The following is a 26,886-nucleotide window of genomic DNA, read 5'->3' on the forward strand; positions in this document are numbered from 1 at the left end:
ACAATTATTTTTTTTTTTTTTTTTTTTTCAGTGTCTTCAATTGTTTTCTCTTTATTTTGAAAGCGATATTTCAAGGATACTTCAATACGAAAAATAAAATAATATCTAATATTCTATTTATATTTACGAAATATATGATAGTATCATTTCACGCACAAGTATATGCTCATTTATTCGAAATTGCACAAGACAACGTCTGCATAAAATAATTCGGTAATATTGTTTTAAATTTAAAAAAATTAATAACATTATTTTTAGAGGTATCTTCGACAAGATCTAGAATGAAAATTGTTATGTTATGATGTTTTGACGTATGATTAATTCTCCGATGAGAGATTATAAAATGTATTTACATTTGTTTTGTTGATCGTTGATGGATAAGTGAAGACAAGCCATGATTTTTCGAGGCTTTGAGATTAATGCAACGATCATCATTCAAATAATCGAACAACAACAACAACATCAAACTAAACGACATATTTGTAACGTCGAAGGAATTAAAACTCGAGGGTATGTTGGTTCTTTCGCAACTACGACATTGCGATCGAGATCTTGCTTCATTCGATACTTTTAACATCTTTCAGCAATATAATACCACTTTATGGCCTATACTAATATAATATCTTCTGTCTATACGAAACTTGATGATCATCCTGCAAGTATATAGACGCTGCACATATAAATATTCAAACTTTTATTTCAATTACACTGAAAGGCAAGTCGTGGAATTTTTTAAACTTTTAAAATTACTCAACTAATGACACAAATTTAAAACAATCATTTATGATATTTTGCATTCACGTTTTCTCAATCATTTTCCAGCCGAACAAAAAGTATAGGTAATTTTTTTTTTTTTTTTTTTTTTTTTTTTTACCAATAAATTAATTAAACAGAGAAAAAAAATTATACGATTTCGTAGCAAGTTGTCTTATTTACTTAATCTTATTTTTTTTTTAATTGCAGCCAAAGCGCATTCACGCAATATATAATGCAATCAGATAGATCTCGTTTCCTCGTTTGGTGAGCCGAGAATTGCTCAGGTTGTCAACCATCAGATTCTTGGATACGAGAAATCGTCCGTACAGCCTAGAGCTAACTCGCACAGGATTATACTATTAAATAAAATAAATATATATTATAAATATAAGTTTGAGAGTGATCGAACGAGGTCTGACTAGTTCGTACCGTTTCTACTCATCGTGATGTACTTTGATGACTTGCGCAAGAATTACCATTTCGTAAGCAACCCGACTCATCCATATCCTCTACACCATAAATAATAGAAAAAATAAAATAAAATACCTGTGGAATTTAATCGAAAAGCTACTTTATTTATTATATTAACTTCTTTTCTTCCGTATTTTAATTTTTATCTTAAATATTTATTTAAACAAATATTTCTTTACTCGAGTTTTAATTTTCACATTATTGTTATCATTTTTATAAACTCTAATTAGTCACGCACTTGTTTTCTGTACTATTCTACTAAAAATTTCAAATCTGTTTTATATTCTTGACAAAAATATCCCACGAGTAATATTATTGCGTATATATTTCTATTAACACTTTTTTCAGCTTCCTCTTTCTCTATATTACAATTCACCTATTATTTTTTTTTTTTATATTTACATTTATTTTATTTTTTATTTCAGAAATAAATCAATTTTATTGATGAATTTATATTCTTCTTTTTAAAAATTTATAATTTATTAAGGTAAAGTAATAACTCTTATTTTATTGTTTAATTCTTAAAAGTATGAATCGATTACTCTGATTAAAGATAGTCTTATAAGTATATTTATTTATTATATAAAAATAGTTAACTTTGTAGGATCTGGGTGAAGATGGTTCTTTTTATCTGTAAGAAACGACGACGACGACGACGACGAGAGTGAAAGTAATGCTTAAGGCATAACATATCCCCGTAGTAAAGTTTCATAAAGAGAGGATACATCAGATCAGAGTGAGATAGAGGATAGAGTACCAAGTTTAATAAAAAATAAAACGAAGAAAAGGAGAAGAAGCTGCTTCTAGAGATGGTGCAATCTGCGATTATAAATCGGTACATACTTACATTGGATGCCCGAGTTCTCGATATTTATTACGGCACGTGTGCTTGCTGATTTGCCACGTGCATACTCTTCTCTGGTGTACCCGTGTACTGTATCAGGCTTCGAGCCTCGAGTCTTGTTACATTTTATAGCCAGCGTAGTGTTCCATAGATCGTATATAATAATGATTAAAGGGTAACGACTATATAAATTGAATTCTTTAATACAATTTACGAATCTTAAATTATCCATTTATTTTTAAAATAATCTACAGAGCTATGAAAGGTGCAATTTTCAATACCGATTTATTGTTACTCTCTAAGAAGAAGAAGAAAGTACATTATAAAAGAAAAAAATGACTGGTGATTTTAGCCTGTCGAAAAATTCCATTTTAATAATAATAAAATTATGGGTTAAATGCCAGGTATGATGTTTGAATACATAAAAATTTATTTTACTGACTAAAATAAATTTTTATACAAACAAGTTACTTATGATGAAACAGCATAAAAGTGAGTAGAATTTTTTACATAAATTTTATGTTAATTTTTTCGAAACTTGTTCGTGTATTAAATAAAAAATTATATGATTAATTGAAAAAACCATTAGGTAAATAAATAAAAAAAAAAAAGGATTAATTGGAGTGAAGATCATTTAAGGAGCGAGTGGATGAAGAAGCTGAAGAGGATGTTTATAAAAACATCTATTGCTGTATAATAATAATGTATGATCGTGTTAGCTTAAAGAGAATATCCATATAGACAGGGTACACGGGTTAGGATCTTAGGATTTGCTTTCACTTTCTCACGTGGCATCGATGCCGAGGCCTTTTCGTCTCTGAGGAGCGTCTTCTTGTCTTCCCTGGTGATGTATACTGCTTGCACAGACTCTTATCAAAGACTAAAGAGTTAACTGAGCAAGAGTAACAGTGTGTTGTCTGTGTAACAAGAGTAAGAGGAATTTACAAAGAATATTGATGCCCTAATGTTCCCGGTTAGAGTTTAGTATACGACACCGAGTTGATTGCACGACTGGAGATGTCTCTAAATCTAGTATTTATAGTAAATAAGACGAAGATTTCTTCTGATCCTCACCACTCAGGAATTCCATCAGCTCAACATGCAGATGAATAAATCCTTCAGTAATCACACAGTGGTTTTCTTCAATTACAGAGTAAGTCAAATAAAAAATGATAAAAAATCAAGTGTCGGGAAGATGGAAGAATACATTTATCATCATATCATAGAATAAAAGATACACTATGTCTACATCATAATCGTACTTGCATCGTATCGGAAGGAAATTATGTCATCTTTATCATTTTCATATTTTGTTATTCTTAAAATAGTAATTTATTATTTTATTAAAATGACTAATATTAATAATAATGAATAGTTTTGATGTTACAGAGGTATTTATCTTAATAAAATGGACACCCACTTGTCGGGAAAACAATAAGTGAGAATACGGTGTACACAGGAAAGGAATAAACAAAGACATCGAGGTGGGAAGTGGCTATGGATACTTGGCACTTTCACTGGCCAACACAATTTAGTTCCATGCTAAACAATCCTCGGTTTAATTTAAACTCACTCCATTATTAAATAACAGGTTTGGTTCCTCTTTCAGAAAGCTTTATTATTTTCAAGGCCTTTAATCGTATTTTTATTTATCTGCGATCACTTGTCGGAAGATAAAATACCTTCGCACCCCTTTCCACTTCTAATTAATTAGTCTTTATTACTTGCAGAAGATTCATTGTATAAACTCCATCCATAATATGTATAACTGAACCAGCTTCTGACATCCGGTGACGCAATCAGCTCGAGTTTACTTATAAAACGCGGATGTGCGTTTTATACAGATCCAACTTGTTATAATAAATAACATACAAAGGTATCCCCTGGAGAGCTGCTAATAATTTTAAATTTCAATTCACTCTGACACCTGAAATTAATGTCAATTTGTTTTTTTTTTTTTTTTTCAATTTATTATTTATTTTCCAACCTGTTTTGGGTTAGGCGAGATCAAGGCTACACACGAGATTTAGGTTTGTTCGGTGTGAATTCATTCCATTGTTCGCTTGGTATAGAAAGTATCAATTCAGACTTTTTATGTATTCATATGTTAATATTGTTAAAAATAAATATACCTGGTTTAACAACAATTACCACAGTATAATGGTCTGTAATTGTATTATAATAATAATGAAAAATAAATATAAAATAAAAAGAGATGTGTGGATATTGTCAATACAAAGAAAGTTTCGAGTTAATCGAGCTCATGATAGTGAGAGTATTTTCTCTGTCAAAGCCCTTGGGTGATAGAGGACATACCAAAAAAATGATTCGTGCCGATCTATGACCTTTTCTTTACTTTCTCCGATCTTCCCGTGGTATTATATGTATAGATAGATCTATACATGTATAAAATAAAATAATATAAAAAAGATCGGCATACCACCAGCACAACCCGGTTGTCAATGGATATAAGTGAAGAGGCTGGCTCCAGTGCCATCAGACCTTTTCGATCGTACATATCCGAGTTGAGGATCCGACCCTATGAGCCGATGTCTGACCTTTAAAACGTGGAATTCCTCGACACCGAGTCGTGGAGAAAAAACCCACCACCTAATCAAAGGATCTGCCGATCTGTATAATGCCAACTCACTTTTCTTCTTTTTTTTAAACTTTTCTTAATCTTTAATTTAAATTCATTCACAAATTGTATACTTGGTGTTATTTTTTTTATTGTAAGTATGTAGTTTTTTTAGATTTATTTAACATACACTGTACGGTAATTAAAATTTTAAATGTCACGAGTTCATGATTCATCTACTATTATTATCTAAAAAATTGGTAATTGCAAGTTTGTTTATACATATATATATATATATATATATATATATATATATATATTTTAAAATAACATAATAATTATTTATATTAATTATATGAGAAAATATAATTTATTGGTATGAATTTTAAAAATATATACGTGATGTAATATTGAAGACGATGTAAAATAAGTTAATCATACTCTTGAAATCAACTTTCACTGATGCATAAGTTTATTATATTAATAATATACACGTGTAATTGTTTGAAGAGTAATAGAGACTGTGTATTGACATATGTACTCTACTAATGATAATAAATACCATAAAAGTGTCATTGTAAATAAATAGACAGGATCAGATTTAGATATATAATAATGATTTTAAGATAGGGAAGCTATGTGTGCAGTACTTTTACAAGTTTCGTCCGATACAAAACAACTTTCGCCCTCCAAGGCTGAGAAGATCGGTAGTTGACTCACACATATTTATGATCGTTTAAATCTCTTGTTACATACTTCAATGTTGTTAATTAAACGCACCTGCATTAGTTTTCCATTGCCATTTATTTAATCATCGCGCTCAGAGGCACATACAAGACTAAGACTAATTGATCTGATCAAAATCGATTGTCTATTAGCCTGGGAACCTTAAAAGAAAAAGAAAAAAAAAAAAAAAAAAAAAAAAAAAAAACATATAATGACTATATTTTTTGTTGATGTGTTAACAATTATTTAAATGCTATCGGTGATTGTTTTTTTCAAACTGTGGGTCATAAATCAAATTTTATTATTTATTCAACATGCGCATGTTAATAATCGAAATAAAAATGTGGGAAAAAATTTACTGTGATTTAGTTAAGTAAACTTTCTTACAATGATTGACACATTAATTGTCGTCTTACAATACAATACATAAAAGGAATTTTATTACCACTGACCTCAACAGTACTTCTTCTTTTTCTTCAATATTTATTAAATCGCCTGGAGATATAATTAAACTTTTGAATTGAGCTTTAAAGAAAATATAATTTTTTTTTTCCTTCATAATTATTGCCACAGCATGTGTTTACTTATCTGACAGAAAATAAAATATTTTCTTTCTTTATAAAGCTCTTTAATTGTCGATGAGAACAGCTGATTTATCATTGACGTAATTGTTAATTAATTGGCGATTTCTTCGGTTGGTTTGAGTTAATTGATGCATATAGCAAAATACTATTATCACAGATTTAAATTGTTATATAAGAGAAGTAAATAATAATTAAATAATTATGGTATATGACATACATAAACTGGGTATAAAAGTATCTATGAAAGTTTCTTCCGACTCTTCAATAAAAGCAAGTTATATTAAGAAGAAAGTTTTGCAAAAGTTAGGTGGAAAAAAATTTGTTTGAGTTACTTTAAATTCTTTAGATTGTTTTTCTTAGGAGTATCCTAATCATAAAAGATTTTTTGATACGAAAAAAGTAGCAGTAACAACGTAATGTCTTAAAATACCGAATTGAATGGAAAGTCCTGGTGGTTTTATAACATTATTGTCGGTGGATTTTTATCTTGTTAACTTCCCTTGTTGGCGTGCTGTAAAAATGTTTTAGAGTTATTCTAACAATTTCCTACCGTTAGATAGTACAAATAGTGTATGAAAATTGTGATTGTGAGCATTATGATGATTATGATGATGATGATGATGATGATCGTAGAAGTTGTCGTATAAATTTAATACACAGCACTTTCAGGGATCTGTCAAGTGACGTAATGAAAAAAGTTGAAAAAAGTTACGAAGTAGGGAATATATATCTCTCTCACAAAATAAAATGTATACATTCTCCTGGGTCTTGAATCCTCTCAACCCCTACTCTAAAGATTATACCCATCCTCAGGTGGCTCGTGAACTCTCCTCTTGGGCTAGACATTCACTGGTACTCTCGCAGTCGCATCTTCGAGGCGATTTCAAACGGTTCTGCTCTGCTCGTTCAAACGAGTCAATCGTACCGGTACACACTAAATAGTATAATAATTGTTTTTAACAAGTGATAATACTTTTTTTTTTTTTTTCTTTTTTTTTTTCTATCATCGAGTTTTCTATTATTATTATTGAGATGTCTTTCAAGAACTTTTTCCTCGTAGTCATTGGTTTGTTTAATTAATTATCTTTTATTTTATTATTTTAAGGATTTTATTTTCAAAAAAAAAAAAAAAAAAATTATTTTAAAAATAGATTTTTGAAATAATTTTTTTCTAACGTCAGTGGTTTTGTTTGTGAGTGTAAATGTGTTAAAATAAAAATATTTAAAAAATGAATGAGTTTTATATTTAATTAATGGATGCGTAAGTCACGATCGCGTGAATATTATTAATTGCACGGAAAATCTTTTGTAGAAAGGTACATAAACTCATGTCCGCCGGAAAAAGCTATAAAGATAAAATAAAAAAAAAAATATATATATATAGCTTTAATAATTTGTGTAATTTATTTGTTAAAAATAAAACTTTTAAAGTAAATGTAGCTGAAGCTTTCTCATAAAAATTAAGTTGAATTAAATTGGCCGGGACCAATAATTCATTAAAATCATAAATATAAAACGTTTTGGTTTAATTAGGGTATTAACAATGGAAAGTAATTATTTAGTCTGGTTTTTATTATTAGGCAGTTAAAAGTAGTAATACAACCCGTATTATTAAATATTATCGTTATTGATATATAAAATGAAATGAAAAGCCTGTGAGAAGTAAGTTAATAATGACGTTCTTAATTGTGTAATTGCATTGTTTACATTATTATACAGCTGGGATCTTGTGGAGTTGCGTGGTGGGTTTACATCGACCCGCACCGAGGTACTCGCAACAATTTATGCCGGAAACTTCATTTTCTTGTCGCAACAAGATCGTGGGTAGTTACTACGCCGATCCTGAGACTGACTGTCAATTATTTCACGTCTGTGTTTCAGTAGCTGGACTCATCCAGGATTACAAGTAATTTTTTTTTTTTTCTTTTTAATTAAATAAATTCAAGTTAGGGGAAATAAAAGAATAATTTTAAATAAAATTATTTTCAGATTTTTATGTCCCAATGACACGGCATTTGATCAGGAAAGTCAAACTTGCGCCGATTGGTACGACGTAGATTGTGAAGCAGCAACATTATACTACGCGAGTGATAATTTTGACCTTTACCGCCTGGGGTCTGGTCTCGAGTCCCTTCAATACGACTCGAGTCGCACTGATGCCGAGCCCCAAGATCATCTCCAGCGCAGTGAAACAAACGATCCCGTACGTTCTGCTGCTAATAATCTCAACCGCGTTGCTCAGAATACTTTCAAAAGCCAGTCTTCACAGTCTTCAGCCTCCAATTCACAAATAAATAATAACAACAATAACAAAAATCTCGACATTCTTCGTGGGAGTAGCAGCAGCAATTTCTACAACAACAGAAATGGCAAAGAAGACGACTATGAAAATGATAAGACCTACCGCGACGAGCCGTTGATTGAACCAAAAAAGAAACCAGGAGTCCGTAAAATAGCTCGCAAACACCAGAACTTTGCAAGCTACAACCCCACAACTACCGCTGCTCCAATTACTTCAACCCATAGCTACGATAATTACCAGAAAAACAACGACAATACTGAATACTACGCTAACCGTAGAACAAAGTTTGAATCACCTAGCACCCAAGAACCTCAAACAACTGCTCGTCCAGCACAACAGGATTACAACAGAAGAAACAATCATCACAAGTACAATGCTCCCTCAACGACATTACGTCCACCGTCAACTCCTCAGCAGACCTATCAACCACCCAGCAGCACCATTAGACCTGCTCCATTTAATAACAACAACAATAATCAGAAAAACTATGGGCAAAATCCAACTACTGTAAAACCAGTGACTTACAGTCAAAATATCCAATACTCTCCCAGCACTGTAAGACCCACTACTTTCAACCAGAATAATTACAACAATCAGTACACACAATACAACGGAAATTCAAGATCACCTAGCACTACTGGCACGCCCAGTACTTACCAACAACAAACTCAGGATTACACAAACCACCTCGCAAGAAATTACAATAATGTTCAGAGATCAACTGGTACATCTCCAGCACCTCCTACTACTGTTTCTCCTAATTTCTTCGACGCTTATAAATCAAACAATAATAATAATAATAATAATAACAATAACAACAATCAATTTAATGGTAAAAATGGTCAAGTTCGCTCAAGCACTCAAACTACTAAATTCTACCCCAATTACAATAATAACAATAATTACGCGCCGCCTACTACTTACTCTCCAGGAACAGCGAAAAAATCTAACAATGATGGAAATCGAAGCGATAATTACAGTAATCAACAGTCTAATGACAACAACCAGTACTATGATGCGAGCACTCAACATAGCAAAGCTACTCAGTACTACGACTCGACAAAAGCACCCAAAAAAGTAACCCAGTACAATAATTATGACAACTCTAATTCGAGAAAGTATTCTGAAAGCAGTACTGCCAATTACGATTTCGCTAGATCACAATCAGCTATTGGATTTAGCCCGGCTAGCATAAATCTTCTTGCTGAGACTCCAAAGACTACAACTGTTGCTCCAAGGTAAATTTATAAATTTATTGTATTTTATTATTTTATTATTTCTGCAATAATTTTTTATTTATTTATTTAGACGAACAGCCGCTCCTACAACTTACAATCCAAACAATTTCCATAGAACACAACAGCAATACTCAACGACGCAAAAAGCCGCAACCTATGCCAGCGGTACTGCTAAACCGTTCTCAAGCACCGCAGGATTTATCGACGCGACGACTCCAAGGCCAAAGTCTACCAAGAAAAATGACTATGATTACGCTTATTACGACAACACTGGAGGTCTAGAGTACGACGGTCTTGATTTGGAAAATGTCGCGAGAAATAAGGAATCTTCAAAGATAGCGAGAAACTAAATTTTATTTAATTATATCTGTCGGTTTACTATTCATTATTATTAATTAAATTAGATATTATGCTAATTGATTGCAATGATTTCTTAAATGTTTTAACGAGAAAATAATGAAACGTTGAAGAAATATTTGCAATTTAAATTAAGAAAAGTTTGTTTTTATCAGGCCAGTACTCTGTTCCACTAGATCCTGTTTTTGGCCGTTAAAAAACAAAAATATTTTTTTTATGACGATCAAAATAATTGTTTTTTTTTTTTTTTTTTTTTTTTTTTTTTTCAATAATTAGATTATCAAATTGTCTTTTTTTTTACTAGTGCTATTTTTTTAATTGTTTCTACTTTTGTATTGTCAGTATTTTAGATTAGAAAAATTTAATACTCTTGTTTTTTAAACGATTACGTCATTAAATACTCTTATTCTATTGATTGAGATAAGTATTTACTTAAATTTATGGACATAATTGACTTTTGAAATAAACAATTATTATTTATTGTATAAATTTAAATATTCAAACTAAATTATCCAATAAGTAGTATTTAATTGAAGTTTTATTTGCGAAAAATTAAATAATATTATTTTCTCCGTATATATTTATCTTTATTATTATTTTTGAATATTTTTTTAAAATCAACACACGGAATATAGTTATTAAAGAATTGTATTGGTTTACTTTTTATACAATTTTATTTATTACTTATCGTCCCGTACTGATGAATGTATATATTATATATATATATATATATTTTAATTAAAAATAAAAATAAAAAATAAAGCTATTTTGTTAATTATTTCATTAGAAAAATAAAACTTTGTTACCAGTAGTTAACATATTGAATCATTAATAATAATTAAAATGACTTAATGCATGTCATGACAAGTATTTATGCATGTAATTATTTTTTACTTTATATTTTTTATAATAACACATGATTTACATTACTTATGATGGTAGTTTAAAATTTGCCAACAACAAAAAAAAAAAAAAAAAAAAAAAGTCGTTGTTATTCAACCAGTATAAGCAAATTGTATAAATGCAGACTTACATTTGCGTAGACTATCAGTGATTTGATGACGTTAGAAGCTGCTTAAAGACAGACGATAGTAATCAAAAGGAAGAAGAAACAATACCTACAATTATTTGTCTAAGTGATCTGTGATTAAAAAAAAAAAAAAAAAAAAAAAAAAAAAGTGTAGTTTGATTGTTTTAAAAAGAAAAATGGCAGTTATTACAAGATACTGGGTCCTTGACTTTTTAGTATTAATATCTGGATTAATAGCCCTGTCATATTTTTACATGACCCGTAAATTCAAGTACTGGAAGAAACGCGGAGTCACAGAGATAACGCCCACTCCATTTGTTGGAAATTTCGGTGATTGTTTGATGACAAAAAAGTCATCAGGACAGTGGCTCAGAGATATATATGAATGGAGTTCTGGCTTACCTTACATGGGTTTTTATATTTTCGACAAGCCTTGTCTGTTGATCCGCGACCCCGAGCTAGTTAAAAACATTCTTGTGAGAGATTTTAACACCTTTCCCGATCGCTTTGTCTCCGCGAGTCCTCACGATCGAATTGGAGATGCTAATTTATTCTTAATAAAAAATCCAGCGTGGAAAGTCGTGAGAACTAAGCTCACGCCACTTTATACCTCGGGTAAATTGAAGAGGATGTTTGAGCTGATGGTTGACGTTGGTGAAGATCTCATGACACATATGAAGTCACTTAAATTGGAAGGTCAGAATCCAAAAATAGTTAATAATAATTGTAAGTTGAGTTACGAGGTTTATTTTATTTTTAGGTCAAGGACAGAATGTCGAAGTTAAAGATTTAAGCGCTAAATTTACAACAGATATGATTGCAACGACTGCTTTTGGAGTGAGAGCAAATTGTCTGAACGATCCTAATGCAGCATTCCGTGAGGCTGGTCGTCGAGTATTTTCTACTTCGCTTTACCGTAATTTCGAACTAACTTCACTTTTTTTTGCGCCACAACTCGCCAAACCTTTGGGATTAAGATTCATTCCGAGCAATGCCTCGAAATTTTTGAGGGATACATTGTGGGGTGTGATACTCGAACGAGAACGTTCTAATTACAAGCGTGGTGATTTGATTGACTTGCTTGTAGAATTGAGAAAAGCTAACGCTGAAAGTTCCACTCGAGATATTTTTGGTAAATAATTAATAATTCTTTATAGCAATATTAAATTGTTATTAAAAAAATTTATTAACTCTTTAGATTTTGATGGTGATAATTTGGTAGCGCAAGCGGTGGTATTTTACACAGGGGGTTTTGAAACTTCATCATCAGCTCTGAGCTTTACATTGTATGAAATAGCAATTCAACCGGAAATCCAAACAAGATTGAGACAGGAAATATTAGACGGGCTCGAGCAGTCTGACGGAAAAGTCACTTACGACCTGGTATAATTATTTTATTATTTAAAAGTTTATGTAAGATAGTAATTATTTTTTCCGTAGGCCATGAACTTACCGTACCTGGACATGGTTGTAGCAGAGACGCTCCGTAAATACCCACCTCTGCCCTTTTTAGACCGGCTTACTAAACAAAATTACAAGCTACCAAACTCTGATTTGGTTGTAGAGAAAGGTACACCTGTTTTTATCTCCATGACTGGCTTGCATTATAATCCTGAGTACTTTCCGGATCCCAACAAGTACGATCCAGAACGGTTCTCAGAAGTAAATAAAAAATCCAGGAAACAGGGAGTTTATATACCTTTTGGTGATGGTCCGCATATTTGTATAGGTAATTATTATCATAAAATTAAAAAGGAAAATTTTAATCAATATTTTTTTTTTTTTCCCCCAGGTCTGCGTATTGGATTACTTCAAACAAAATTAGGACTTATTAAATTATTGCCCAAGTACGAGTTCTCACCCTCAAAAGAAACTATGATCCCCCTGCGATTAAGTCCTAAAGCTACAATAACAACTGCTGACGGCGGTGTTTTTCTTAATGTCAAAGAAATCGCTTAATTTTTAAATTACGTAATAAATTATATAACCAAATAGTATTCCAATTAAAAAACACTATAATTATTAGTAACGTTGAATTAAATTTGTAAGTTTAAATTCTTCGAGAAAAAGTTGTTAATAAAAGAATTAATATATTTAAATAATCTACAATCAAGTGTAACATTAATTTAATAAAAAATATGGAAAAATTGTTGATGGGAAAAAAATAAAAAACCGAAAGGTGAATTGCATAAACGAATGGCTAATTATTTTTTGTTAATATAATTGATAATTCACTAAATTGGCATGACATTGTAAGTATCACGGTGAGTCGGTTCTATTTTTTATTATCAGTCCAAAAACTGATTATATCACGAAATATGGAAAGAATATTACGGTTGAAAGGCTAAACGCATAATAATTAAAATTGTCACGACATGATACGTACATCAATAAACTCAGCAAAAAAAAAAAAAAAAGAAATATATAGAGGATTAACAACCGGTAGTCCATTCAGTCACGGAAGAGCACTGGTTGATACTTAAAATAATATTTTCAGCTCTTCCTGGATTTAATTAACGAAGATCCTAAAAAGTGAAACAGTGGAAATAATAAAACAAACAAATAAAATGGGTTTGATAACAAGATATTGGATTTTGGACAGTGTATTTCTGTTAGCTTCTCTAATATTCGTTGGGTATTTATACATGACTCGGAAGTTCAAGTACTGGAAAAAGAGAGGAGTCGCTGAGATACCACCGACTCCGTTTATTGGAAACTTTGGACCGTGCTTGATGATGAAGCGATCAGGAGGACAGTGGATCCAAGATATGTATGAATGGAGTGCTGGATTACCTTACATGGGATATTACGTTTTTGACAGACCTTTCTTCCTGGTTCGTGACCCAGACCTCATTAAAAACATTCTTGTCAAGGACTTTAATTATTTCAACGATCGATTTGCCCAAGCAAGTCCTCACGATCGAATTGGAGATGCTAATTTATTTTTAATTAAAAATCCAATGTGGAAAACTGTGAGGGCTAAGCTTACACCGATTTACACCTCAGGAAGAGTCAAAAAAATGTTTGAGCTGATGGTTGACGTTGGAGATGATCTTTTATCGCTGATGAAGACTTATAACACAAAAGGTAGTAAAATTAATTAATTGATAAAAAAAAGTTTTTATAGAGAATTTTTTTTTTTTTTTTTCGGTAATTAGGAGATGGAGAAGTTCTAGAAATCAAAGATATGGCTGCGAGATTCACAACCGACTTAATTGCTACTACGGCCTTTGGAATACGAGCTAATTGTTTGAGCCATCCGAAGGCAGAATTTAGAGAATACGGAAAAAAAATATTTGCACAAACAATGTACAGGAATTTTGAATTCATGTCGATATTTTTCGCCCCGCAAATAGTTGGACCACTTGGTCTAGAAATTTTACCGCGGGACGTATCCAAATTCTTACGCTCCACACTTTGGAACGTTATCAATGAACGAGAAAAGACGGGAATTAAAAGAGGTGACCTCATTGATTTGTTAATAGAATTGCGCAATAACAAGACGAAAATATTTGACGGAGATTTTGGTAATTCCTTGATAATAAAATTTATATTGTAGGAATATTTAACACATTTAACGATGAGTTTTGATATTTTTTTCAAAGATTTTGATGGTGATAATCTTCTGGCCCAAGCGGTAGTATTTTTCAACGCTGGTTTTGAAACATCCTCATCGGCTATGAGCTTCACACTCTACGAAGTTGCGCTTCAGCCAGAAATTCAAAAAAAATTACGAGCTGAAATCAATAGAGGTTTGGAGCAAACAGGTGGAAAAATAACCTATGACCTGGTACGACGTAATAATATTGAAATAACTTTCTTCAGAGATTATAAATGTTGTTTTTTGTTGACAGGCTATGAACGTACCGTACATGGATATGGTAATTGCTGAAACTTTAAGAAAATATCCTCCGCTGCCGGTCCTGGATCGCGTTGCCAATGAAAATTACAAAGTCCCAAATTCAAATCTTGTTATAGAAAAAGGCACTCCTATCACTATTCCCGTCAGTGGTTTGCACTATGACCCTGAACATTTTCCAAATCCAGAAAAATATGACCCTGAAAGATTTTCAGACGCTAATAAAAAAGCTCGAAAACAATGTGTTTATTTACCATTTGGAGAAGGGCCACATGTTTGCATCGGTAATTGTGATACTCTTAATTGATTATTGTTATTATTATTATTAATGATTATTATAATTTTTAGGAATGCGTATTGGATTACTTCAAACAAAACTTGGGCTTTTAAAATTATTACCCAAGTATGAATTTACTCCATGCAAAGAAACTATGGTTCCAATGCGATTCAGTACTAAATCTTTGGTAGTGGCTCCGGATGGAGGTTTGTTCTTGAATGTCAAAGAAATTAAAACTGCTTAAAATGTCGAATGCATATTTTCCAATATTTGTTTATTTATAATGAAATGTTTATCTTAAATAAAATATCAATTAAATATCAATTATTAAGTTTACTATTTACTATTATCCCTTTAGTTTATTATCCAAATTGTCGTTGCCAAACGAAAAAACGATAGAAAATAACAGTATACCGACTTTATCGCGGAGAAAGGCACACTGAAACACCGGTATCGATCCCCCTGACTGGTTTTCATTTCCATCCAGACCACTTTCTGGAGCCTAACGAGCATGATCCGGAACATTTGCCAGACGTTAAAAACAAAACAAGGAAGCTAAGTGTTTGTTCACCTTTTCGAGATCATTTACATATTAACACAGGTATCTATTATCACTGTCATGTCATATAACTAACTAGCTTCTCCTCTAACTAACATAACTTTATTAACTTTACCTTAAAGTCCCGGTTCGGTTGATTTAATTATTTATTTATTTATCGCTAAAATTTACTAATTATCATTTTTTTTTTTTTTTTTTTCACATAAAATTAAATGTATGAAAAGTTTTAGTCAGTTATCAAATTGACATTTTTATTTATTTAAATCCATCGAATGAGAGTGGAAGAATGTGAAAAGTGAAAACTTATGTAGAAACTTTATGCACTTTTATATAATATCACTCTTCCAGTTGCAATATAACATACGACTCGTGTATCTAATAACGACCTTTTCACGTTTATGCGGCAAATGAATAAATAAAAATTCTTTTATCTGTCTCTTATCGCTATAATTTTGCCAAAGAAATTTTTAAAAATATTTTTTACAGGTGGTTGTCATTATTTATTATTATTATTATTTTTAAAAGAAATAAAAAATGGCTTTTGCGATAAAATATTGGATTCTGGATTGTGTCATCTTATTATCAACATTTATAATAATTGTTTACCTCTACATGACGCGGAAGTTCAAGTACTGGAAGAAAAGAGGAGTCGCTGAAATTCCACCGATTCCGTTTGTTGGAAATTTTGGTGATTGCTTGATGACCAAACGATCAGGTGGTCAGTGGGCTCAGGATATGTATGAATGGAGCGCTGGCCTACCTTACATGGGTTTTTACGTTTTTGACAGACCTTTCTTCCTGGTTCGTCACCCAGACCTCATTAAAAACATTCTTGTCAAGGACTTTAATTATTTCAACGATCGATTTGCCCAAGCAAGTCCTCACGATCGAATTGGAGATGCTAATTTATTTTTTATCAAAAATCCCCAATGGAAGATAGTGAGAAATAATCTCACACCGATTTACAGCTCCGGCAGGGTCAAAAAAATGTTTGAGCTTATGGTTGATGTTGGAGATGATCTTATGACGCTTATGGAGTCTCACAATTTTAAAGGTAACTGATTTTATTATATCCAAATAAATAATCTGATTTGATAAAAATATTTTAAGTAGTTTTATTTAATAAATAAGATAAAGGAGCGATAATAGAAGTTAAAGAATTGAGCGCGAGATTCACCACAGACATGATCTCTACAACTGCGTTTGGAATCCGAGCTAACTGTTTGAACAAACCGAACGCAGAATTTCGGGAGAGCGGACGGAGAATATTTCACCCGACTTTGTATCGTAATTTTGAAGCAATGTCATTATTTTTTGCACCCCAATTGGCGACTCCTTTGGGACTTAAATTTGTTCCAAAAGAAAGTGCTAAATTTTTGAGAAATTCCCTGTGGGAAGTTATCAACGAGCGAGAACGATCTGGAAGTAAAAGAGGCGATTTAATTGATGCCCTTATATACTTGAGAAGTAATAAAGCTCATTTATTCAATGATCAATTTGGTAATTTTATTTTTATTAATACTAGTTGCACTTTAATAATAATTGTTATTATACTGTTGAATAATTTTTTTTTGTTCTCAAGATTTCGATGGTGATAATTTATTGGCTCAGGCGATAGTATTTTTGAGCGCAGGTTTTGAAACTTCTTCTTCTACAATGAGCTTCACACTCTATGAAATGGCGCTTCAACCCGAAATTCAAAAAAAATTAAGAGCTGAAATTATTAAAGGACTCGAACAGACTGACGGAAAAATTACTTATGATTTGGTATAGCTTATAATTTAAATTATTTTATTTTATTTTATTATTAATGATGATATTAATTTACAGGCTATGAATTTGCCGTACTTGGATATGGTTATTGCTGAAACTTTGAGGAAATATCCTCCACTTCCTGTCCTAGATCGTGTTACTAATGAAAACTATAAAATTCCAAACTCAAATCTTGTTTTGGAAAAAGGTACACCTGTTATGATTTCTATTTCTGGATTGCATATGGATCCTGAGTATTTTCCCAATCCAGAAAAATATGATCCCGAAAGATTTTCAGAAGCTAATAAAAAAACACGAAAACCATGTGTTTATTTGCCCTTTGGAGAAGGACCACATGTTTGCATTGGTAATTATCATTATTAAAATATTTTTCTATAATTTTTATTATAATTATGATATTTTTTTTTTTTTTTTTTTTTTTCTTTAGGAATGCGGATTGGTTTGCTACAAACAAAAATTGGACTTTTAAAATTATTACCCAAATATGAATTTTCGACTTGTAAAAAAACTTTGATTCCCATGGAATTTAATACTAAATCTATTGTGACTTGCGCTCAAGGAGGTGTTTTTCTTAATGTTAAAAAATTAAATTTATAATTAATAACGATTATTCATTTGTTATTGATAAATTATTTTTTTAATAAAATAAAAAAAAAAAAAAAATGTCTAGTGAAATAAATCAAAGAGTATCATTGATAAACAAAAATAATGATTTGATAAATCAAATTGAATTATTAAAAGTATTATGTTTTTCAACTGCTCAAACTTCAATGAATCAAAAATCGGTAATTAAATATACTTTAAAAATAATGAAAGGTATTATGAAGCCATACCATTTAATGGCGTTAAGAAATATTGAACCTCATGACTTGTTGACTTGTTCAATAAAAATTATATTTTTTTGTCACCAAGATATGTATATTAAATTAAAAAATCCATACAAATTGAAATACAACAAAAATTACGAATTATCAAAAATATATTATTATGAATTATTGAATATATTTTTTGCCGAAAGAGTACATGAAATTATTAGCTTCATAATAAAATTAATCAGTGAAGAAGAACTTTGGCAATGGGAACTTTTGAGTTATGATTTAATATACGGCCTTTGTAAATTAAACGTCGGCACTTATTACATACTTAATTATTTTTTGGATATAATTGAATCTGACAATACAAATGATAACACTTTACGTGATATTTTCAATATAATTAATAAATTATTCTATAATCAATATATCTGGATAGATACAATTAACATTTCAATAACTATAAAAAGATTATTGAATAAGTATTATAATTTAATTATAGAAAATACATCAAGTCCAATCACATATAACAAAAATATTTTAAAACGCAGTCTTGATATTTTATTTTACAATATTATTAACAATTTGTCCAATGATTATTTATTTATAGTCATAACAAAAATGTGCATGTGGATTTTTGAACAAAACAACAAAGAAAATATTAAAAATACAATATGTCAATTAGAAGATACCATCGAGTGTGCAACGAAAATTTACAAATTGAGTTTACTGAAAGATACAATTAAAGAAAATTTATTTTTTTGTCTTATGAAAATGATTTCATCGTCAAATAAAGATATTAATTTATTTGGAAACAGAATTTTTCAAGACATAATAGATCGTAATGATAATAAGAAAAAATTTTTAGCACCAGAAATTTTTTACCAGGACAAAAATTATTTGATAAACATAAACAAACATCCCGACAAAAGGGATGTTGAGTTTTTAAAAAAAAATCGCGAATTGATTCATGATAATTTGGTAACAAGTATAATTAAACATGCTGCTACAAAAGTTAATTTAGAGTCAGCGTACTGCAGCATTTGTTTGTTGGCTGTTGAAATACCATCGGGATTTACAGCAGCAGCTTTAGTTTGTCTTGTTATGAATATTCAAGACTTAACTTTACAAAGTACTAGTTTACAGATAAATCGTCAAGTATGTTATCATATTCACGCAACAGTTATAGCAATAATGAGTTTAATTTGTCGGATTCATAATGCTAAAATCCTTCATAATTATGTAAACAAAGTTATGATGGAACGAGCACAGTGGGCTCCCCATTTAAATCCACCACTGAGAAATAATTATGTATTTGCTATTCACTATGTGCTTTGGAATAAGCCGGAATTATTTTTTGTCGATTGGGAGGCACGTTTTGGACTGTGGAAATGCTTTCGCACAAATATTTATCAAGATACTATATCGTATGACGATGATATTGATGATAACTTATAATTTAAACACTCAAATTATACAATTACCTACTTATTTTATCTATGTTCAAGTAATAAAAAATTATCAATTATAAACTAACAACTATATATATATATATATATATATATATATATATTGAATATTTTCAAATTAATTTAGAACCAGAGATCACCTGCAACATCATCTTCTGATGGATTTGGCTGTTGATTTTCTTGTTCTTGTTTCAGCGGCTCGTCTACAGTTTCTATTTCATCTTCACTCTCAGATACTGCCAAGTCGTCTTGTATCTTGTCAACTTCAACTTTTTCAGCTCGTGGTGGTAAACCCGCCAGTAAAAAATCCGATGGATCATAATTAGGATCTACATCCATACTTTCATCTGTAAAAATAAATAAAAATTATAACAAGAAAATATAAAAAATATAAAAAATATAAAATTTAAATACCTTGCTGAATATATTGCTGTTCGTCGACGTAATATCTGACATTTCCCAACTGAACCATTGCTTCGGCAACCTGCTGACTGTCATCATCAGCAGGGCCTTCTGGACCTACTCTCATTTCACCAAGCTCTATTGACTCCAAATCTCCAGGCTCACGATGATCTTCAGAGACAAATGGAACTTCATCAAAATCATCTTCACTGGAAAATTGAAGATCTTCTTCCAATACGTCTTTCTTTTTGGTATTTGGACCCCTAGACGTTCCTTCACCGGGATCAACGTCACCCTCAACATCAACAAAGTCAAAGTCATCAATACCGGATTTTTTAAATGGATCGTACGGCTTTGGTGAGTTAGTACGACTTTCTCTAAAGTCATGCTCAACAGTGGTATAATTATCATCATCAGGTCCCCCCATCCAGGATGAATCAATATCAACCTGTTCGATGGCACGTTGTTGGACAAGCATTATTTTATTTTCTAATCCCGTTAGATAACCAGAATAACCATCAAGCATTTCTTTGCAAGCTTGGACAAGAGCTTCCGCTTGTCGAGTAAACGGCGACTCAAATGAATTAAATTGTGCACAGTTTTCTAATATCAACTCAACATCACGTAAAAATTCATTTCGATTGTGATATTTATTAGCTTCTATTTTTTTACCTATTGTCTCAAGATCCATTGGAGTTTTTATAACTGTATAATAATCTTTAACAAGTTTTTTATTGACAGGCTTGAGGAACGGCCAAGCTTCATTCATTTTTTTAAGTTTACTATTTACGTTTTCAAGGACAAACGATAAAGCAACTTGATCGTCATCGTCAAGAAGAGGATTAATTATTTTTTCAAGCCTCATAAGTATATCTTCTTTTTCAGCTATTCGCTTAACAGACATTTCCAACATTCGCTTTGCTGCTAACGTCAATGGGCTGTTTTCTCCATTGTAAAGAATTGAATTTTCAACGATACGATTAGCGTCAACCAAAAATTCAGCCCTATTCTGATATTTCTTTTGTCGTAAATTATCCCTTATTGTTTGCAAGTCCATCGGCTCTTTTACAATGTCATAATAATCAAGAACAGCCTAAAAAAACAGTCGAAAAATTATTGTCATTATAAATTATAAATTATAAATTATTATTATTATTATTATTATACACACCTTTGCATTTACAGGGAACAAAAATGGTTGAACATCAGGCAGATCTCTCATTTCATTCAATATACCTTCCAATATTCCTGACAAAACAACAACTGGATCAGTGCGCCTTCTATTTGTTGTCTTCTGGTGCCTCTTCAAGTAATCACAGTGATCATCACCAGTACCTCGACGGCGCTTTCTACCACCAACTGCTTCTTTTGGTAATTTAAGTAGTAACGTCCGTTTTTTCATCTCTTCCGCTCTCTAACGAAAAAATAAATTAAACATTAATTATAAATAGATAAATTAATTGAATGTAAATTACCTTAATAACTTTGGATGAAAGTTTAACGATGGTGCCATCGACATTAACAAGATTTTGATCATCATCATTTAGCTGTTTCTCTATTTCTTCTTCCTGCTCTTCAGTCATAGCTACATTTACTGGAGCCGTAGTAGTTCCCATGCTATTTTGATAAAGCGGACAAGCTTTATTGGTTCTCATGTGCCCGACATTACCACAAGCACCGCACTTTAATTTTAAATCCGGTTTAAGTTTAGATTTTTTACGTTTTGATGGTGATGGATCATTTTTCGAATTTTTAGAAGCAAGAGTAGTTGAAGGAAAATTGCTGAATGAATAAACATTGCTGGCAGATGTGGTAGTCGGAGTATTTGTATTGCTACGATCAATACCCAATGACGTAGAAGAAAAATGACTTGCTGGGCCACCAATAGACTTTTCACGCTCCTGATTTCTCTTGAGCCTCCTCAACTGTTCCTGAATTCGACGTTTTTCTCTTTTCATCTCTTCCTTCTGGGCTTCGTCTAACGTAGCAAACTGTTTGATAAACGTTTCGTCTTTGGAGTTTCTTATTTTTATATAGGTATCAATTACCGCCGGTTTACGAACTATCTCTTCTCTTAAAAACTCTTTACCGTCTGTATCACGAAAAGTTCGTTGAATTTTTAAAATACGACCTGGTTGAGAATTGAACCCTTGACTCTGATCACGACTATCCTCTTCATCATCTTTTTTCTTATCTTTATTTTTCTTACCATCTTGCTCTTGTGAATCACTCATAAGCATTTTTCTCAACTCATGTCGCTGCTGCTCTTCACGCTCTAAAGACAATTGAGAGCTTGTTTTTTTATTGGACAACATATTCTCAATATTTTTACCCATCTCCTCGATATCAGAGCTATCTTCGTCAGAACTTTCGCCCTCATCAGTACTCAATACTTCAGCAGACGCGAGTACGCGATTTTGAAGATCAAAAATTCTCTGACATTCTTCTTTATATCTTTCTTGATGTTCGGCAATTGAAAATCTATTACCACGTGAAAATTTAGTCATACCTTCTTCACCGGCTTTGGCTTTTTCGGTCGACAGTGTTCTCACAACATCAATAACTTCCCACCGAGATAATTTTTTTATTTCTTCTTCAGGTACACAAAATTTACGAAGTAACGCTTTAGCGTTATTCAATGACAAACGTCTTAAATCAGCGTCTGTACCAGTGACCGTTCTTTTGGGTTGAGCTTCCTGTTCTTCTTTGCTGATAGTCGGTTTGTTGGGGACTCTTACGTAAGAAAAACCCTCACCACAACCAGTAGGATCAGCTGGACCTGCCAATTGAAGCAAACACTTGCCTTTCATAGCTTGGATGTAAGCGCGAGTTGTATTCCAAGGAGCTACTTTAACTTCATCATCCATTTTTAGCTGCATTTCTTCGTCATCGTCATCCTGAGGTGTAAATAAAAATTTCTCACCATAACCGGCATCCTTTAACCGTTGCTCAGCAGCAATCATACTAAAATAAGCACAACACTGCTCTGGCGAAACCATAGCACGTATTTCTTCCTCGGTTGGCAATCTAAAATCTGGTTTTATTACCCACCAATTGGAATCCATACCAGTTCTTTTAAAATCAGCACATAATTTTAAACGTTTTCTTATACTACTCTCACTGTGTGACGGGAATGCCTTTTTAATATCATCCATTTTAATTCTTCTTGGAGTATCAGGTGACTTCCAAAACAAACGATAGATAAATACTTGAAGAAAATCACGTACAAAGTTATTCGCTCGTTTTGAATTAGGCCCTGGTACTTCATAAAGTGGACACTCTTGTCCAGCAGCAAACACCGCATCAATTTCACGTATTGAATATTGCTGACGCGTACGGATTACCAAAAAATCCGTAGTTGATGCTTTGTGCTCGTAAATAGGTGCACGATACATATTATTTTCAATAGCTTGGATACTTTGTCCTGGAACTAGTATACCAAGGAAAGGACTTGTATGAGCGTATGCAGTTTCACCGTATTTATATTCAGGTGGTCCAGAATCTTTTCCAGCTTTTCTTTTGTAATAATTCTTCATCTTGGAACACATACCAACTTGATTCATCAACGGTGGATGTTCTTCTGAGAACTCAACAAGTATTATCTCACCGTCTTTACCCGTAAGATCTTCCGGAGTTCGCATGAAAAATACATCACCACCACCAGAAGCTATTCTTTCTTGTTCACGTTGCTTGGCCTTTTTCTTTATATGCTTGAGTAATGGTGAAACAGAATGTGGACCCGGATGAGCCAATTGACCATGACTGTATCGTCTCAATGCGGGTCTGTGGAAACTTCTAAGTCGCATTGGACCCATATGAGTTTGAATAAATGGTGCTCTTAACTCAACGACCGGTGTACTGTGTTGTATCAAATTTCCACCGCCAACTTTCAGCCTTAAAGTTGTCTCTGAGGATCTTGGCATGTAAAATATATCATTTGATATATTAAATGGATCACGGTCTGGTGACTTTGGCGGTGGAGGTGGTGCATCTTCCTCTAAAACATTAATAACACCGGCTTTACCCAACAATAATTTACTTTTCTTTACATGAGGATGAGGAATTTTAACTTTAGGCTGAGGACCATGATCTTTGTGAAGCAAAGCCGGATCAATGTCATCAGGAATTCCCAATACAATATTTTCATCATTAGGATCGAGGGTTAATATTTTTGGTTTTGGAATTTTTTTCATATTCTCAGCATCCCAAATGACTTCATCCTCCCACATTCCATAAACCAATTCTTCATTTTCAACCGGAAACAACGAGTACCAAGTATCATCATAATTATCTTCACGTTGCTGTTGATTGCCTTTACCCATCATTTTATTTTTCTGAGGCTGTATATGCATTGCAGTTGACATATGTGATGAGGATAGCCGAGCATTTTGTAAAGCTGGAACTGGACCACCCTTACCTGGTTGACTAAAAGCTTGAGCAGTTCTATTACAACTGGACGGCACCCATCCAGCAGCGTTACTTTTACTATTTAATTTATGCATTACCTTATTTTTTATTTCATCGCCGTTCCAGACGACGTCATCTTCCCAATGTAATTGAGAAACCATTAAAAATGCATCATCTGCAAATTCTTCATCACTTTTTCTACACTCATCTTTGTTATTATTATTATTATTATTATTATTATTTTCATTGTCTTTTTTTTCCGCCAACTTGAAACCATAATTAAATCCATCACCGGTTTCAGGAACTTCAAGCATGTCATACCAAATTTGCGCTGGACCAAACCGCCAGTCAGCAACTTTCGGACCCATATCACCGTTTTCACCTGTATCACCAACTTTACCTGTTTGCTCTTTATCTTCTACCGGAGCTAGCAGCTTGAGTTCATCATCAGAAGCACAAATTTCTGGTGTAGGCTCAGGTCCGTAGTTCATAACCCATCCTCTGAATTTGGGTCTTCGTTCTTCCTGATCCGAACCCGAATCAGAGTCACGTACTTCCTGGTGCTTTTTCTTTTTACGACGCTTTCTGACTCCCCGCCAGATTTGTGGTAAACTGCTGGGCTTACCTGGACCAAACAAACGAGAGAAACGCAAAACTTTATTTGGCCTAAAGTCGGGAAATAATTCAGTAACATCAACATTCGCGTACTTTGATGGCAACATTGAAGCTAAAGGTGTTTCGAGTTTCCTTTGTCGCACAGCTTCCACTTCCTCAGGCGTAAGATTTTCCTTTTCCTCTGACGGCGCAGGAGGTGGCGGCATCAATTCTTTATCCAATTTATTGACTCCCTCGTCATCGGCGTCGTAATCAACATTTTCTTTTTCAATTTTTAGTTTTACTTCTGTATCAGCTGTTTCATTTAAGTCGTCTGCTAGTTCATTTATGTCAGAAAAATCTAAAGCCGCTGGAGATTTAGCGTCATAGTCAGTGTCATCATCACTCAATAATGAACCACCCGCTGAATCGAATCCATTTACTACCGGGTCTTGCCCTATTTCATCATTATTTACCTCAATTTCATCTGCTGATATCATTTCCTGGAGCAAAGAACTCAATCCTAGCCGACCTAGAGAAGCTAAATGTTGCTTAGCGTCGTCGTCGAGTATATCATTCTCCAGTTGACCGTTCTCGTCAATATTACCAAATAAAAATCCAGTCATATTTATACCCTGGTCCTGATCATGATTATTATCGTCGTCCGAAGAACCCATTTTTATTTTTATTTATCAACTCTGAAATTAATTTTCGAATAAATTTATTGACATTTGATAGTTTTTACAGGTTATGTTGTAAATTATAACAATAAAATTCATACTTTTATAAATAATTTTAGAGTTAAAAAAATGCTTACCTGTCAACAACAAAAACAACAACTAATTATTATTTGATTAAACAATTTAATTTTGATTTATTTATTTTATTTTTATTGTTGTAAACAACAATGATTTTATGAACATTTTAAAGTAATCAATGACGTTTACACTTACCAATATTATGATGCGCAAGGGGGCATCAGATGTTACAGGAAACTAGTTTATCTTTTATATATGTTATATTATTATTCTCTACTTTATAAGTTATTTGCAATCGGTAAGATTAATTTTTTCATTATTTTTATAATATTATTTCAAAAATTATTTGAATATTATTATAATAACATTTCTATAAAATTTAATAAAACGCAATCAATCGTAATTGAATTACAATAGTACTTACTAAATATTTTGGAGGTAAAAAATTAAAAAAAAAACTTCAATATATTGATTGGTTAAAAAAGTAAATAATTAAAGAGAAGATGAGTTGAAGTTTAATTTTAATTAATAGATTATTTTAAAATAGTAATTTTGTGAAATCAATATTTACTATAAATATGATATTAGATATAAGTAATACATACACATTTCAATAAAAGTTCTAAAAATAAAAATAATGTAATAATAAAAAGAATTTTTAACATATGCTATCGATTAATTAAAAAAAAAAAAAAAAAATATTTAAAATAAATTTTTAAGCAGATCATTAAAAATTTTTGCTATTTTAATTGTATTGAATGTTTTATGCATTATTCGAAATTCTATCAATTGATTAAGCAAACACACTGAATATTTTAAATGAAACTGATAGTTTCAAAAGAAGTAATATTTGTTACAATTTGTAAGGGCAAATAACTGATATAAAAAATTGTAATTTTTTTTATTTGTTATTGATAACAGAGTATTATCTGAGCTGAGAGTTTATAAAAATAAAAATTCTTTATCAGTTTATATCACACACAAAGGTATCTTCTGAGTTACTGTGAATCGTTAAAGATAAGAAATATCTAGTATGCCAAGTAGTCAATTGAAAATTCACAATCGCTATCAATTTACCTTCAAGTACAGC

The 26,886-nt window shown here is 31.8% G+C and overlaps 5 protein-coding genes across 8 annotated transcripts; 4 read left to right on the top strand and 1 right to left on the bottom strand.

Moving 5' to 3' along the window:
- Nucleotides 1–3,992: 3,992 nt before the first annotated feature.
- LOC123262191 (homeobox protein 2-like) lies at nt 3,993–10,087 on the top strand. Of its 2 annotated transcripts, none has more exons than XM_044724338.1 (4): nt 3,993–4,101; nt 7,679–7,865; nt 7,949–9,499; nt 9,570–10,087. In XM_044724338.1, the coding sequence occupies exons 1-4, from the start codon at nt 4,008–4,010 to the stop codon at nt 9,847–9,849; spliced, it is 2,112 nt and encodes a 703-aa protein (XP_044580273.1). In that variant the 5' UTR covers nt 3,993–4,007; the 3' UTR covers nt 9,850–10,087. The 2 variants fall into 2 exon arrangements, with proteins under 2 accessions (XP_044580273.1, XP_044580274.1); XM_044724339.1 differs by lacking the exon at nt 3,993–4,101 and adding an exon at nt 6,858–7,025 and having other exon boundaries at nt 9,570–10,086.
- On the bottom strand, nt 5,360–26,007 carry LOC123262184 (transcription initiation factor TFIID subunit 1). 3 transcript variants are annotated; one of them, XM_044724313.1, is made up of 6 exons: nt 25,856–26,007; nt 21,513–25,736; nt 21,209–21,451; nt 20,050–21,130; nt 19,776–19,982; nt 5,360–5,536 (listed from the first exon to the last, which is right to left on the bottom strand). In XM_044724313.1, the coding sequence occupies exons 2-6, from the start codon at nt 25,713–25,715 to the stop codon at nt 5,457–5,459; spliced, it is 5,814 nt and encodes a 1,937-aa protein (XP_044580248.1). In that variant the 5' UTR covers nt 25,716–25,736; nt 25,856–26,007; the 3' UTR covers nt 5,360–5,456. The 3 variants fall into 3 exon arrangements, with proteins under 3 accessions (XP_044580248.1, XP_044580250.1, XP_044580249.1); XM_044724315.1 differs by lacking the exon at nt 25,856–26,007 and having other exon boundaries at nt 21,513–25,069; nt 25,153–25,240; XM_044724314.1 differs by lacking the exon at nt 5,360–5,536 and adding an exon at nt 6,370–6,470.
- Nucleotides 10,886–13,424, top strand: LOC123262195 (cytochrome P450 6k1-like). Its single transcript, XM_044724341.1, has 5 exons — nt 10,886–11,582; nt 11,647–12,018; nt 12,085–12,269; nt 12,327–12,615; nt 12,679–13,424. The coding sequence occupies exons 1-5, from the start codon at nt 11,063–11,065 to the stop codon at nt 12,843–12,845; spliced, it is 1,533 nt and encodes a 510-aa protein (XP_044580276.1). The 5' UTR covers nt 10,886–11,062; the 3' UTR covers nt 12,846–13,424.
- Nucleotides 13,449–15,346, top strand: LOC123262192 (cytochrome P450 6k1-like). The gene is made up of 5 exons (XM_044724340.1): nt 13,449–13,973; nt 14,045–14,413; nt 14,492–14,676; nt 14,741–15,029; nt 15,094–15,346. Exons 1-5 carry the CDS (start codon nt 13,454–13,456, stop codon nt 15,264–15,266), a joined length of 1,536 nt encoding a protein of 511 aa, XP_044580275.1. The 5' UTR covers nt 13,449–13,453; the 3' UTR covers nt 15,267–15,346.
- LOC123262196 (cytochrome P450 6k1-like) lies at nt 15,374–18,000 on the top strand. Its single transcript, XM_044724342.1, has 6 exons — nt 15,374–15,624; nt 16,103–16,635; nt 16,713–17,081; nt 17,164–17,348; nt 17,412–17,700; nt 17,782–18,000. The coding sequence occupies exons 2-6, from the start codon at nt 16,116–16,118 to the stop codon at nt 17,949–17,951; spliced, it is 1,533 nt and encodes a 510-aa protein (XP_044580277.1). The 5' UTR covers nt 15,374–15,624; nt 16,103–16,115; the 3' UTR covers nt 17,952–18,000.
- Nucleotides 26,008–26,886: the final 879 nt, after the last annotated feature.

Source organism: Cotesia glomerata, linkage group LG3, assembly GCF_020080835.1.
Source record: "Cotesia glomerata isolate CgM1 linkage group LG3, MPM_Cglom_v2.3, whole genome shotgun sequence".
NCBI classification, from domain to species: Eukaryota; Metazoa; Arthropoda; class Insecta; order Hymenoptera; family Braconidae; genus Cotesia; species Cotesia glomerata.

Bases quoted from the DNA above. Each gene is read 5' to 3' on its own strand.
- LOC123262191 (XM_044724338.1), top strand. From the start codon at position 4,008: ATGTCAATTTGTTTTTTTTTTTTTTTTTCAATTTATTATTTATTTTCC. The intron at 7,866-7,948 runs GTAATTTTTTTT...AATTATTTTCAG, and splicing joins GGACTCATCCAGGATTACAA to ATTTTTATGTCCCAATGACA. The intron at 9,500-9,569 runs GTAAATTTATAA...TTATTTATTTAG, and splicing joins ACTACAACTGTTGCTCCAAG to ACGAACAGCCGCTCCTACAA.
- LOC123262195 (XM_044724341.1), top strand. From the start codon at position 11,063: ATGGCAGTTATTACAAGATACTGGGTCCTTGACTTTTTAGTATTAATA. The intron at 12,019-12,084 runs GTAAATAATTAA...TTAACTCTTTAG, and splicing joins TTCCACTCGAGATATTTTTG to ATTTTGATGGTGATAATTTG. The intron at 12,616-12,678 runs GTAATTATTATC...TTTTTCCCCCAG, and splicing joins TGGTCCGCATATTTGTATAG to GTCTGCGTATTGGATTACTT.
- LOC123262192 (XM_044724340.1), top strand. From the start codon at position 13,454: ATGGGTTTGATAACAAGATATTGGATTTTGGACAGTGTATTTCTGTTA. The intron at 14,677-14,740 runs GTACGACGTAAT...TTTTGTTGACAG, and splicing joins GAAAAATAACCTATGACCTG to GCTATGAACGTACCGTACAT. The intron at 15,030-15,093 runs GTAATTGTGATA...TATAATTTTTAG, and splicing joins AGGGCCACATGTTTGCATCG to GAATGCGTATTGGATTACTT.
- LOC123262196 (XM_044724342.1), top strand. From the start codon at position 16,116: ATGGCTTTTGCGATAAAATATTGGATTCTGGATTGTGTCATCTTATTA. The intron at 16,636-16,712 runs GTAACTGATTTT...TTAATAAATAAG, and splicing joins GGAGTCTCACAATTTTAAAG to ATAAAGGAGCGATAATAGAA. The intron at 17,082-17,163 runs GTAATTTTATTT...TTTGTTCTCAAG, and splicing joins TTTATTCAATGATCAATTTG to ATTTCGATGGTGATAATTTA.
- LOC123262184 (XM_044724313.1), bottom strand. From the start codon at position 25,715: ATGGGTTCTTCGGACGACGATAATAATCATGATCAGGACCAGGGTATA. The intron at 21,452-21,512 runs GTAATTTACATT...TTTTTTCGTTAG, and splicing joins TTTCATCCAAAGTTATTAAG to AGAGCGGAAGAGATGAAAAA. The intron at 5,537-19,775 runs GTGATCTCTGGT...TTTTCTTTTAAG, and splicing joins ATCAGAAGATGATGTTGCAG to GTTCCCAGGCTAATAGACAA.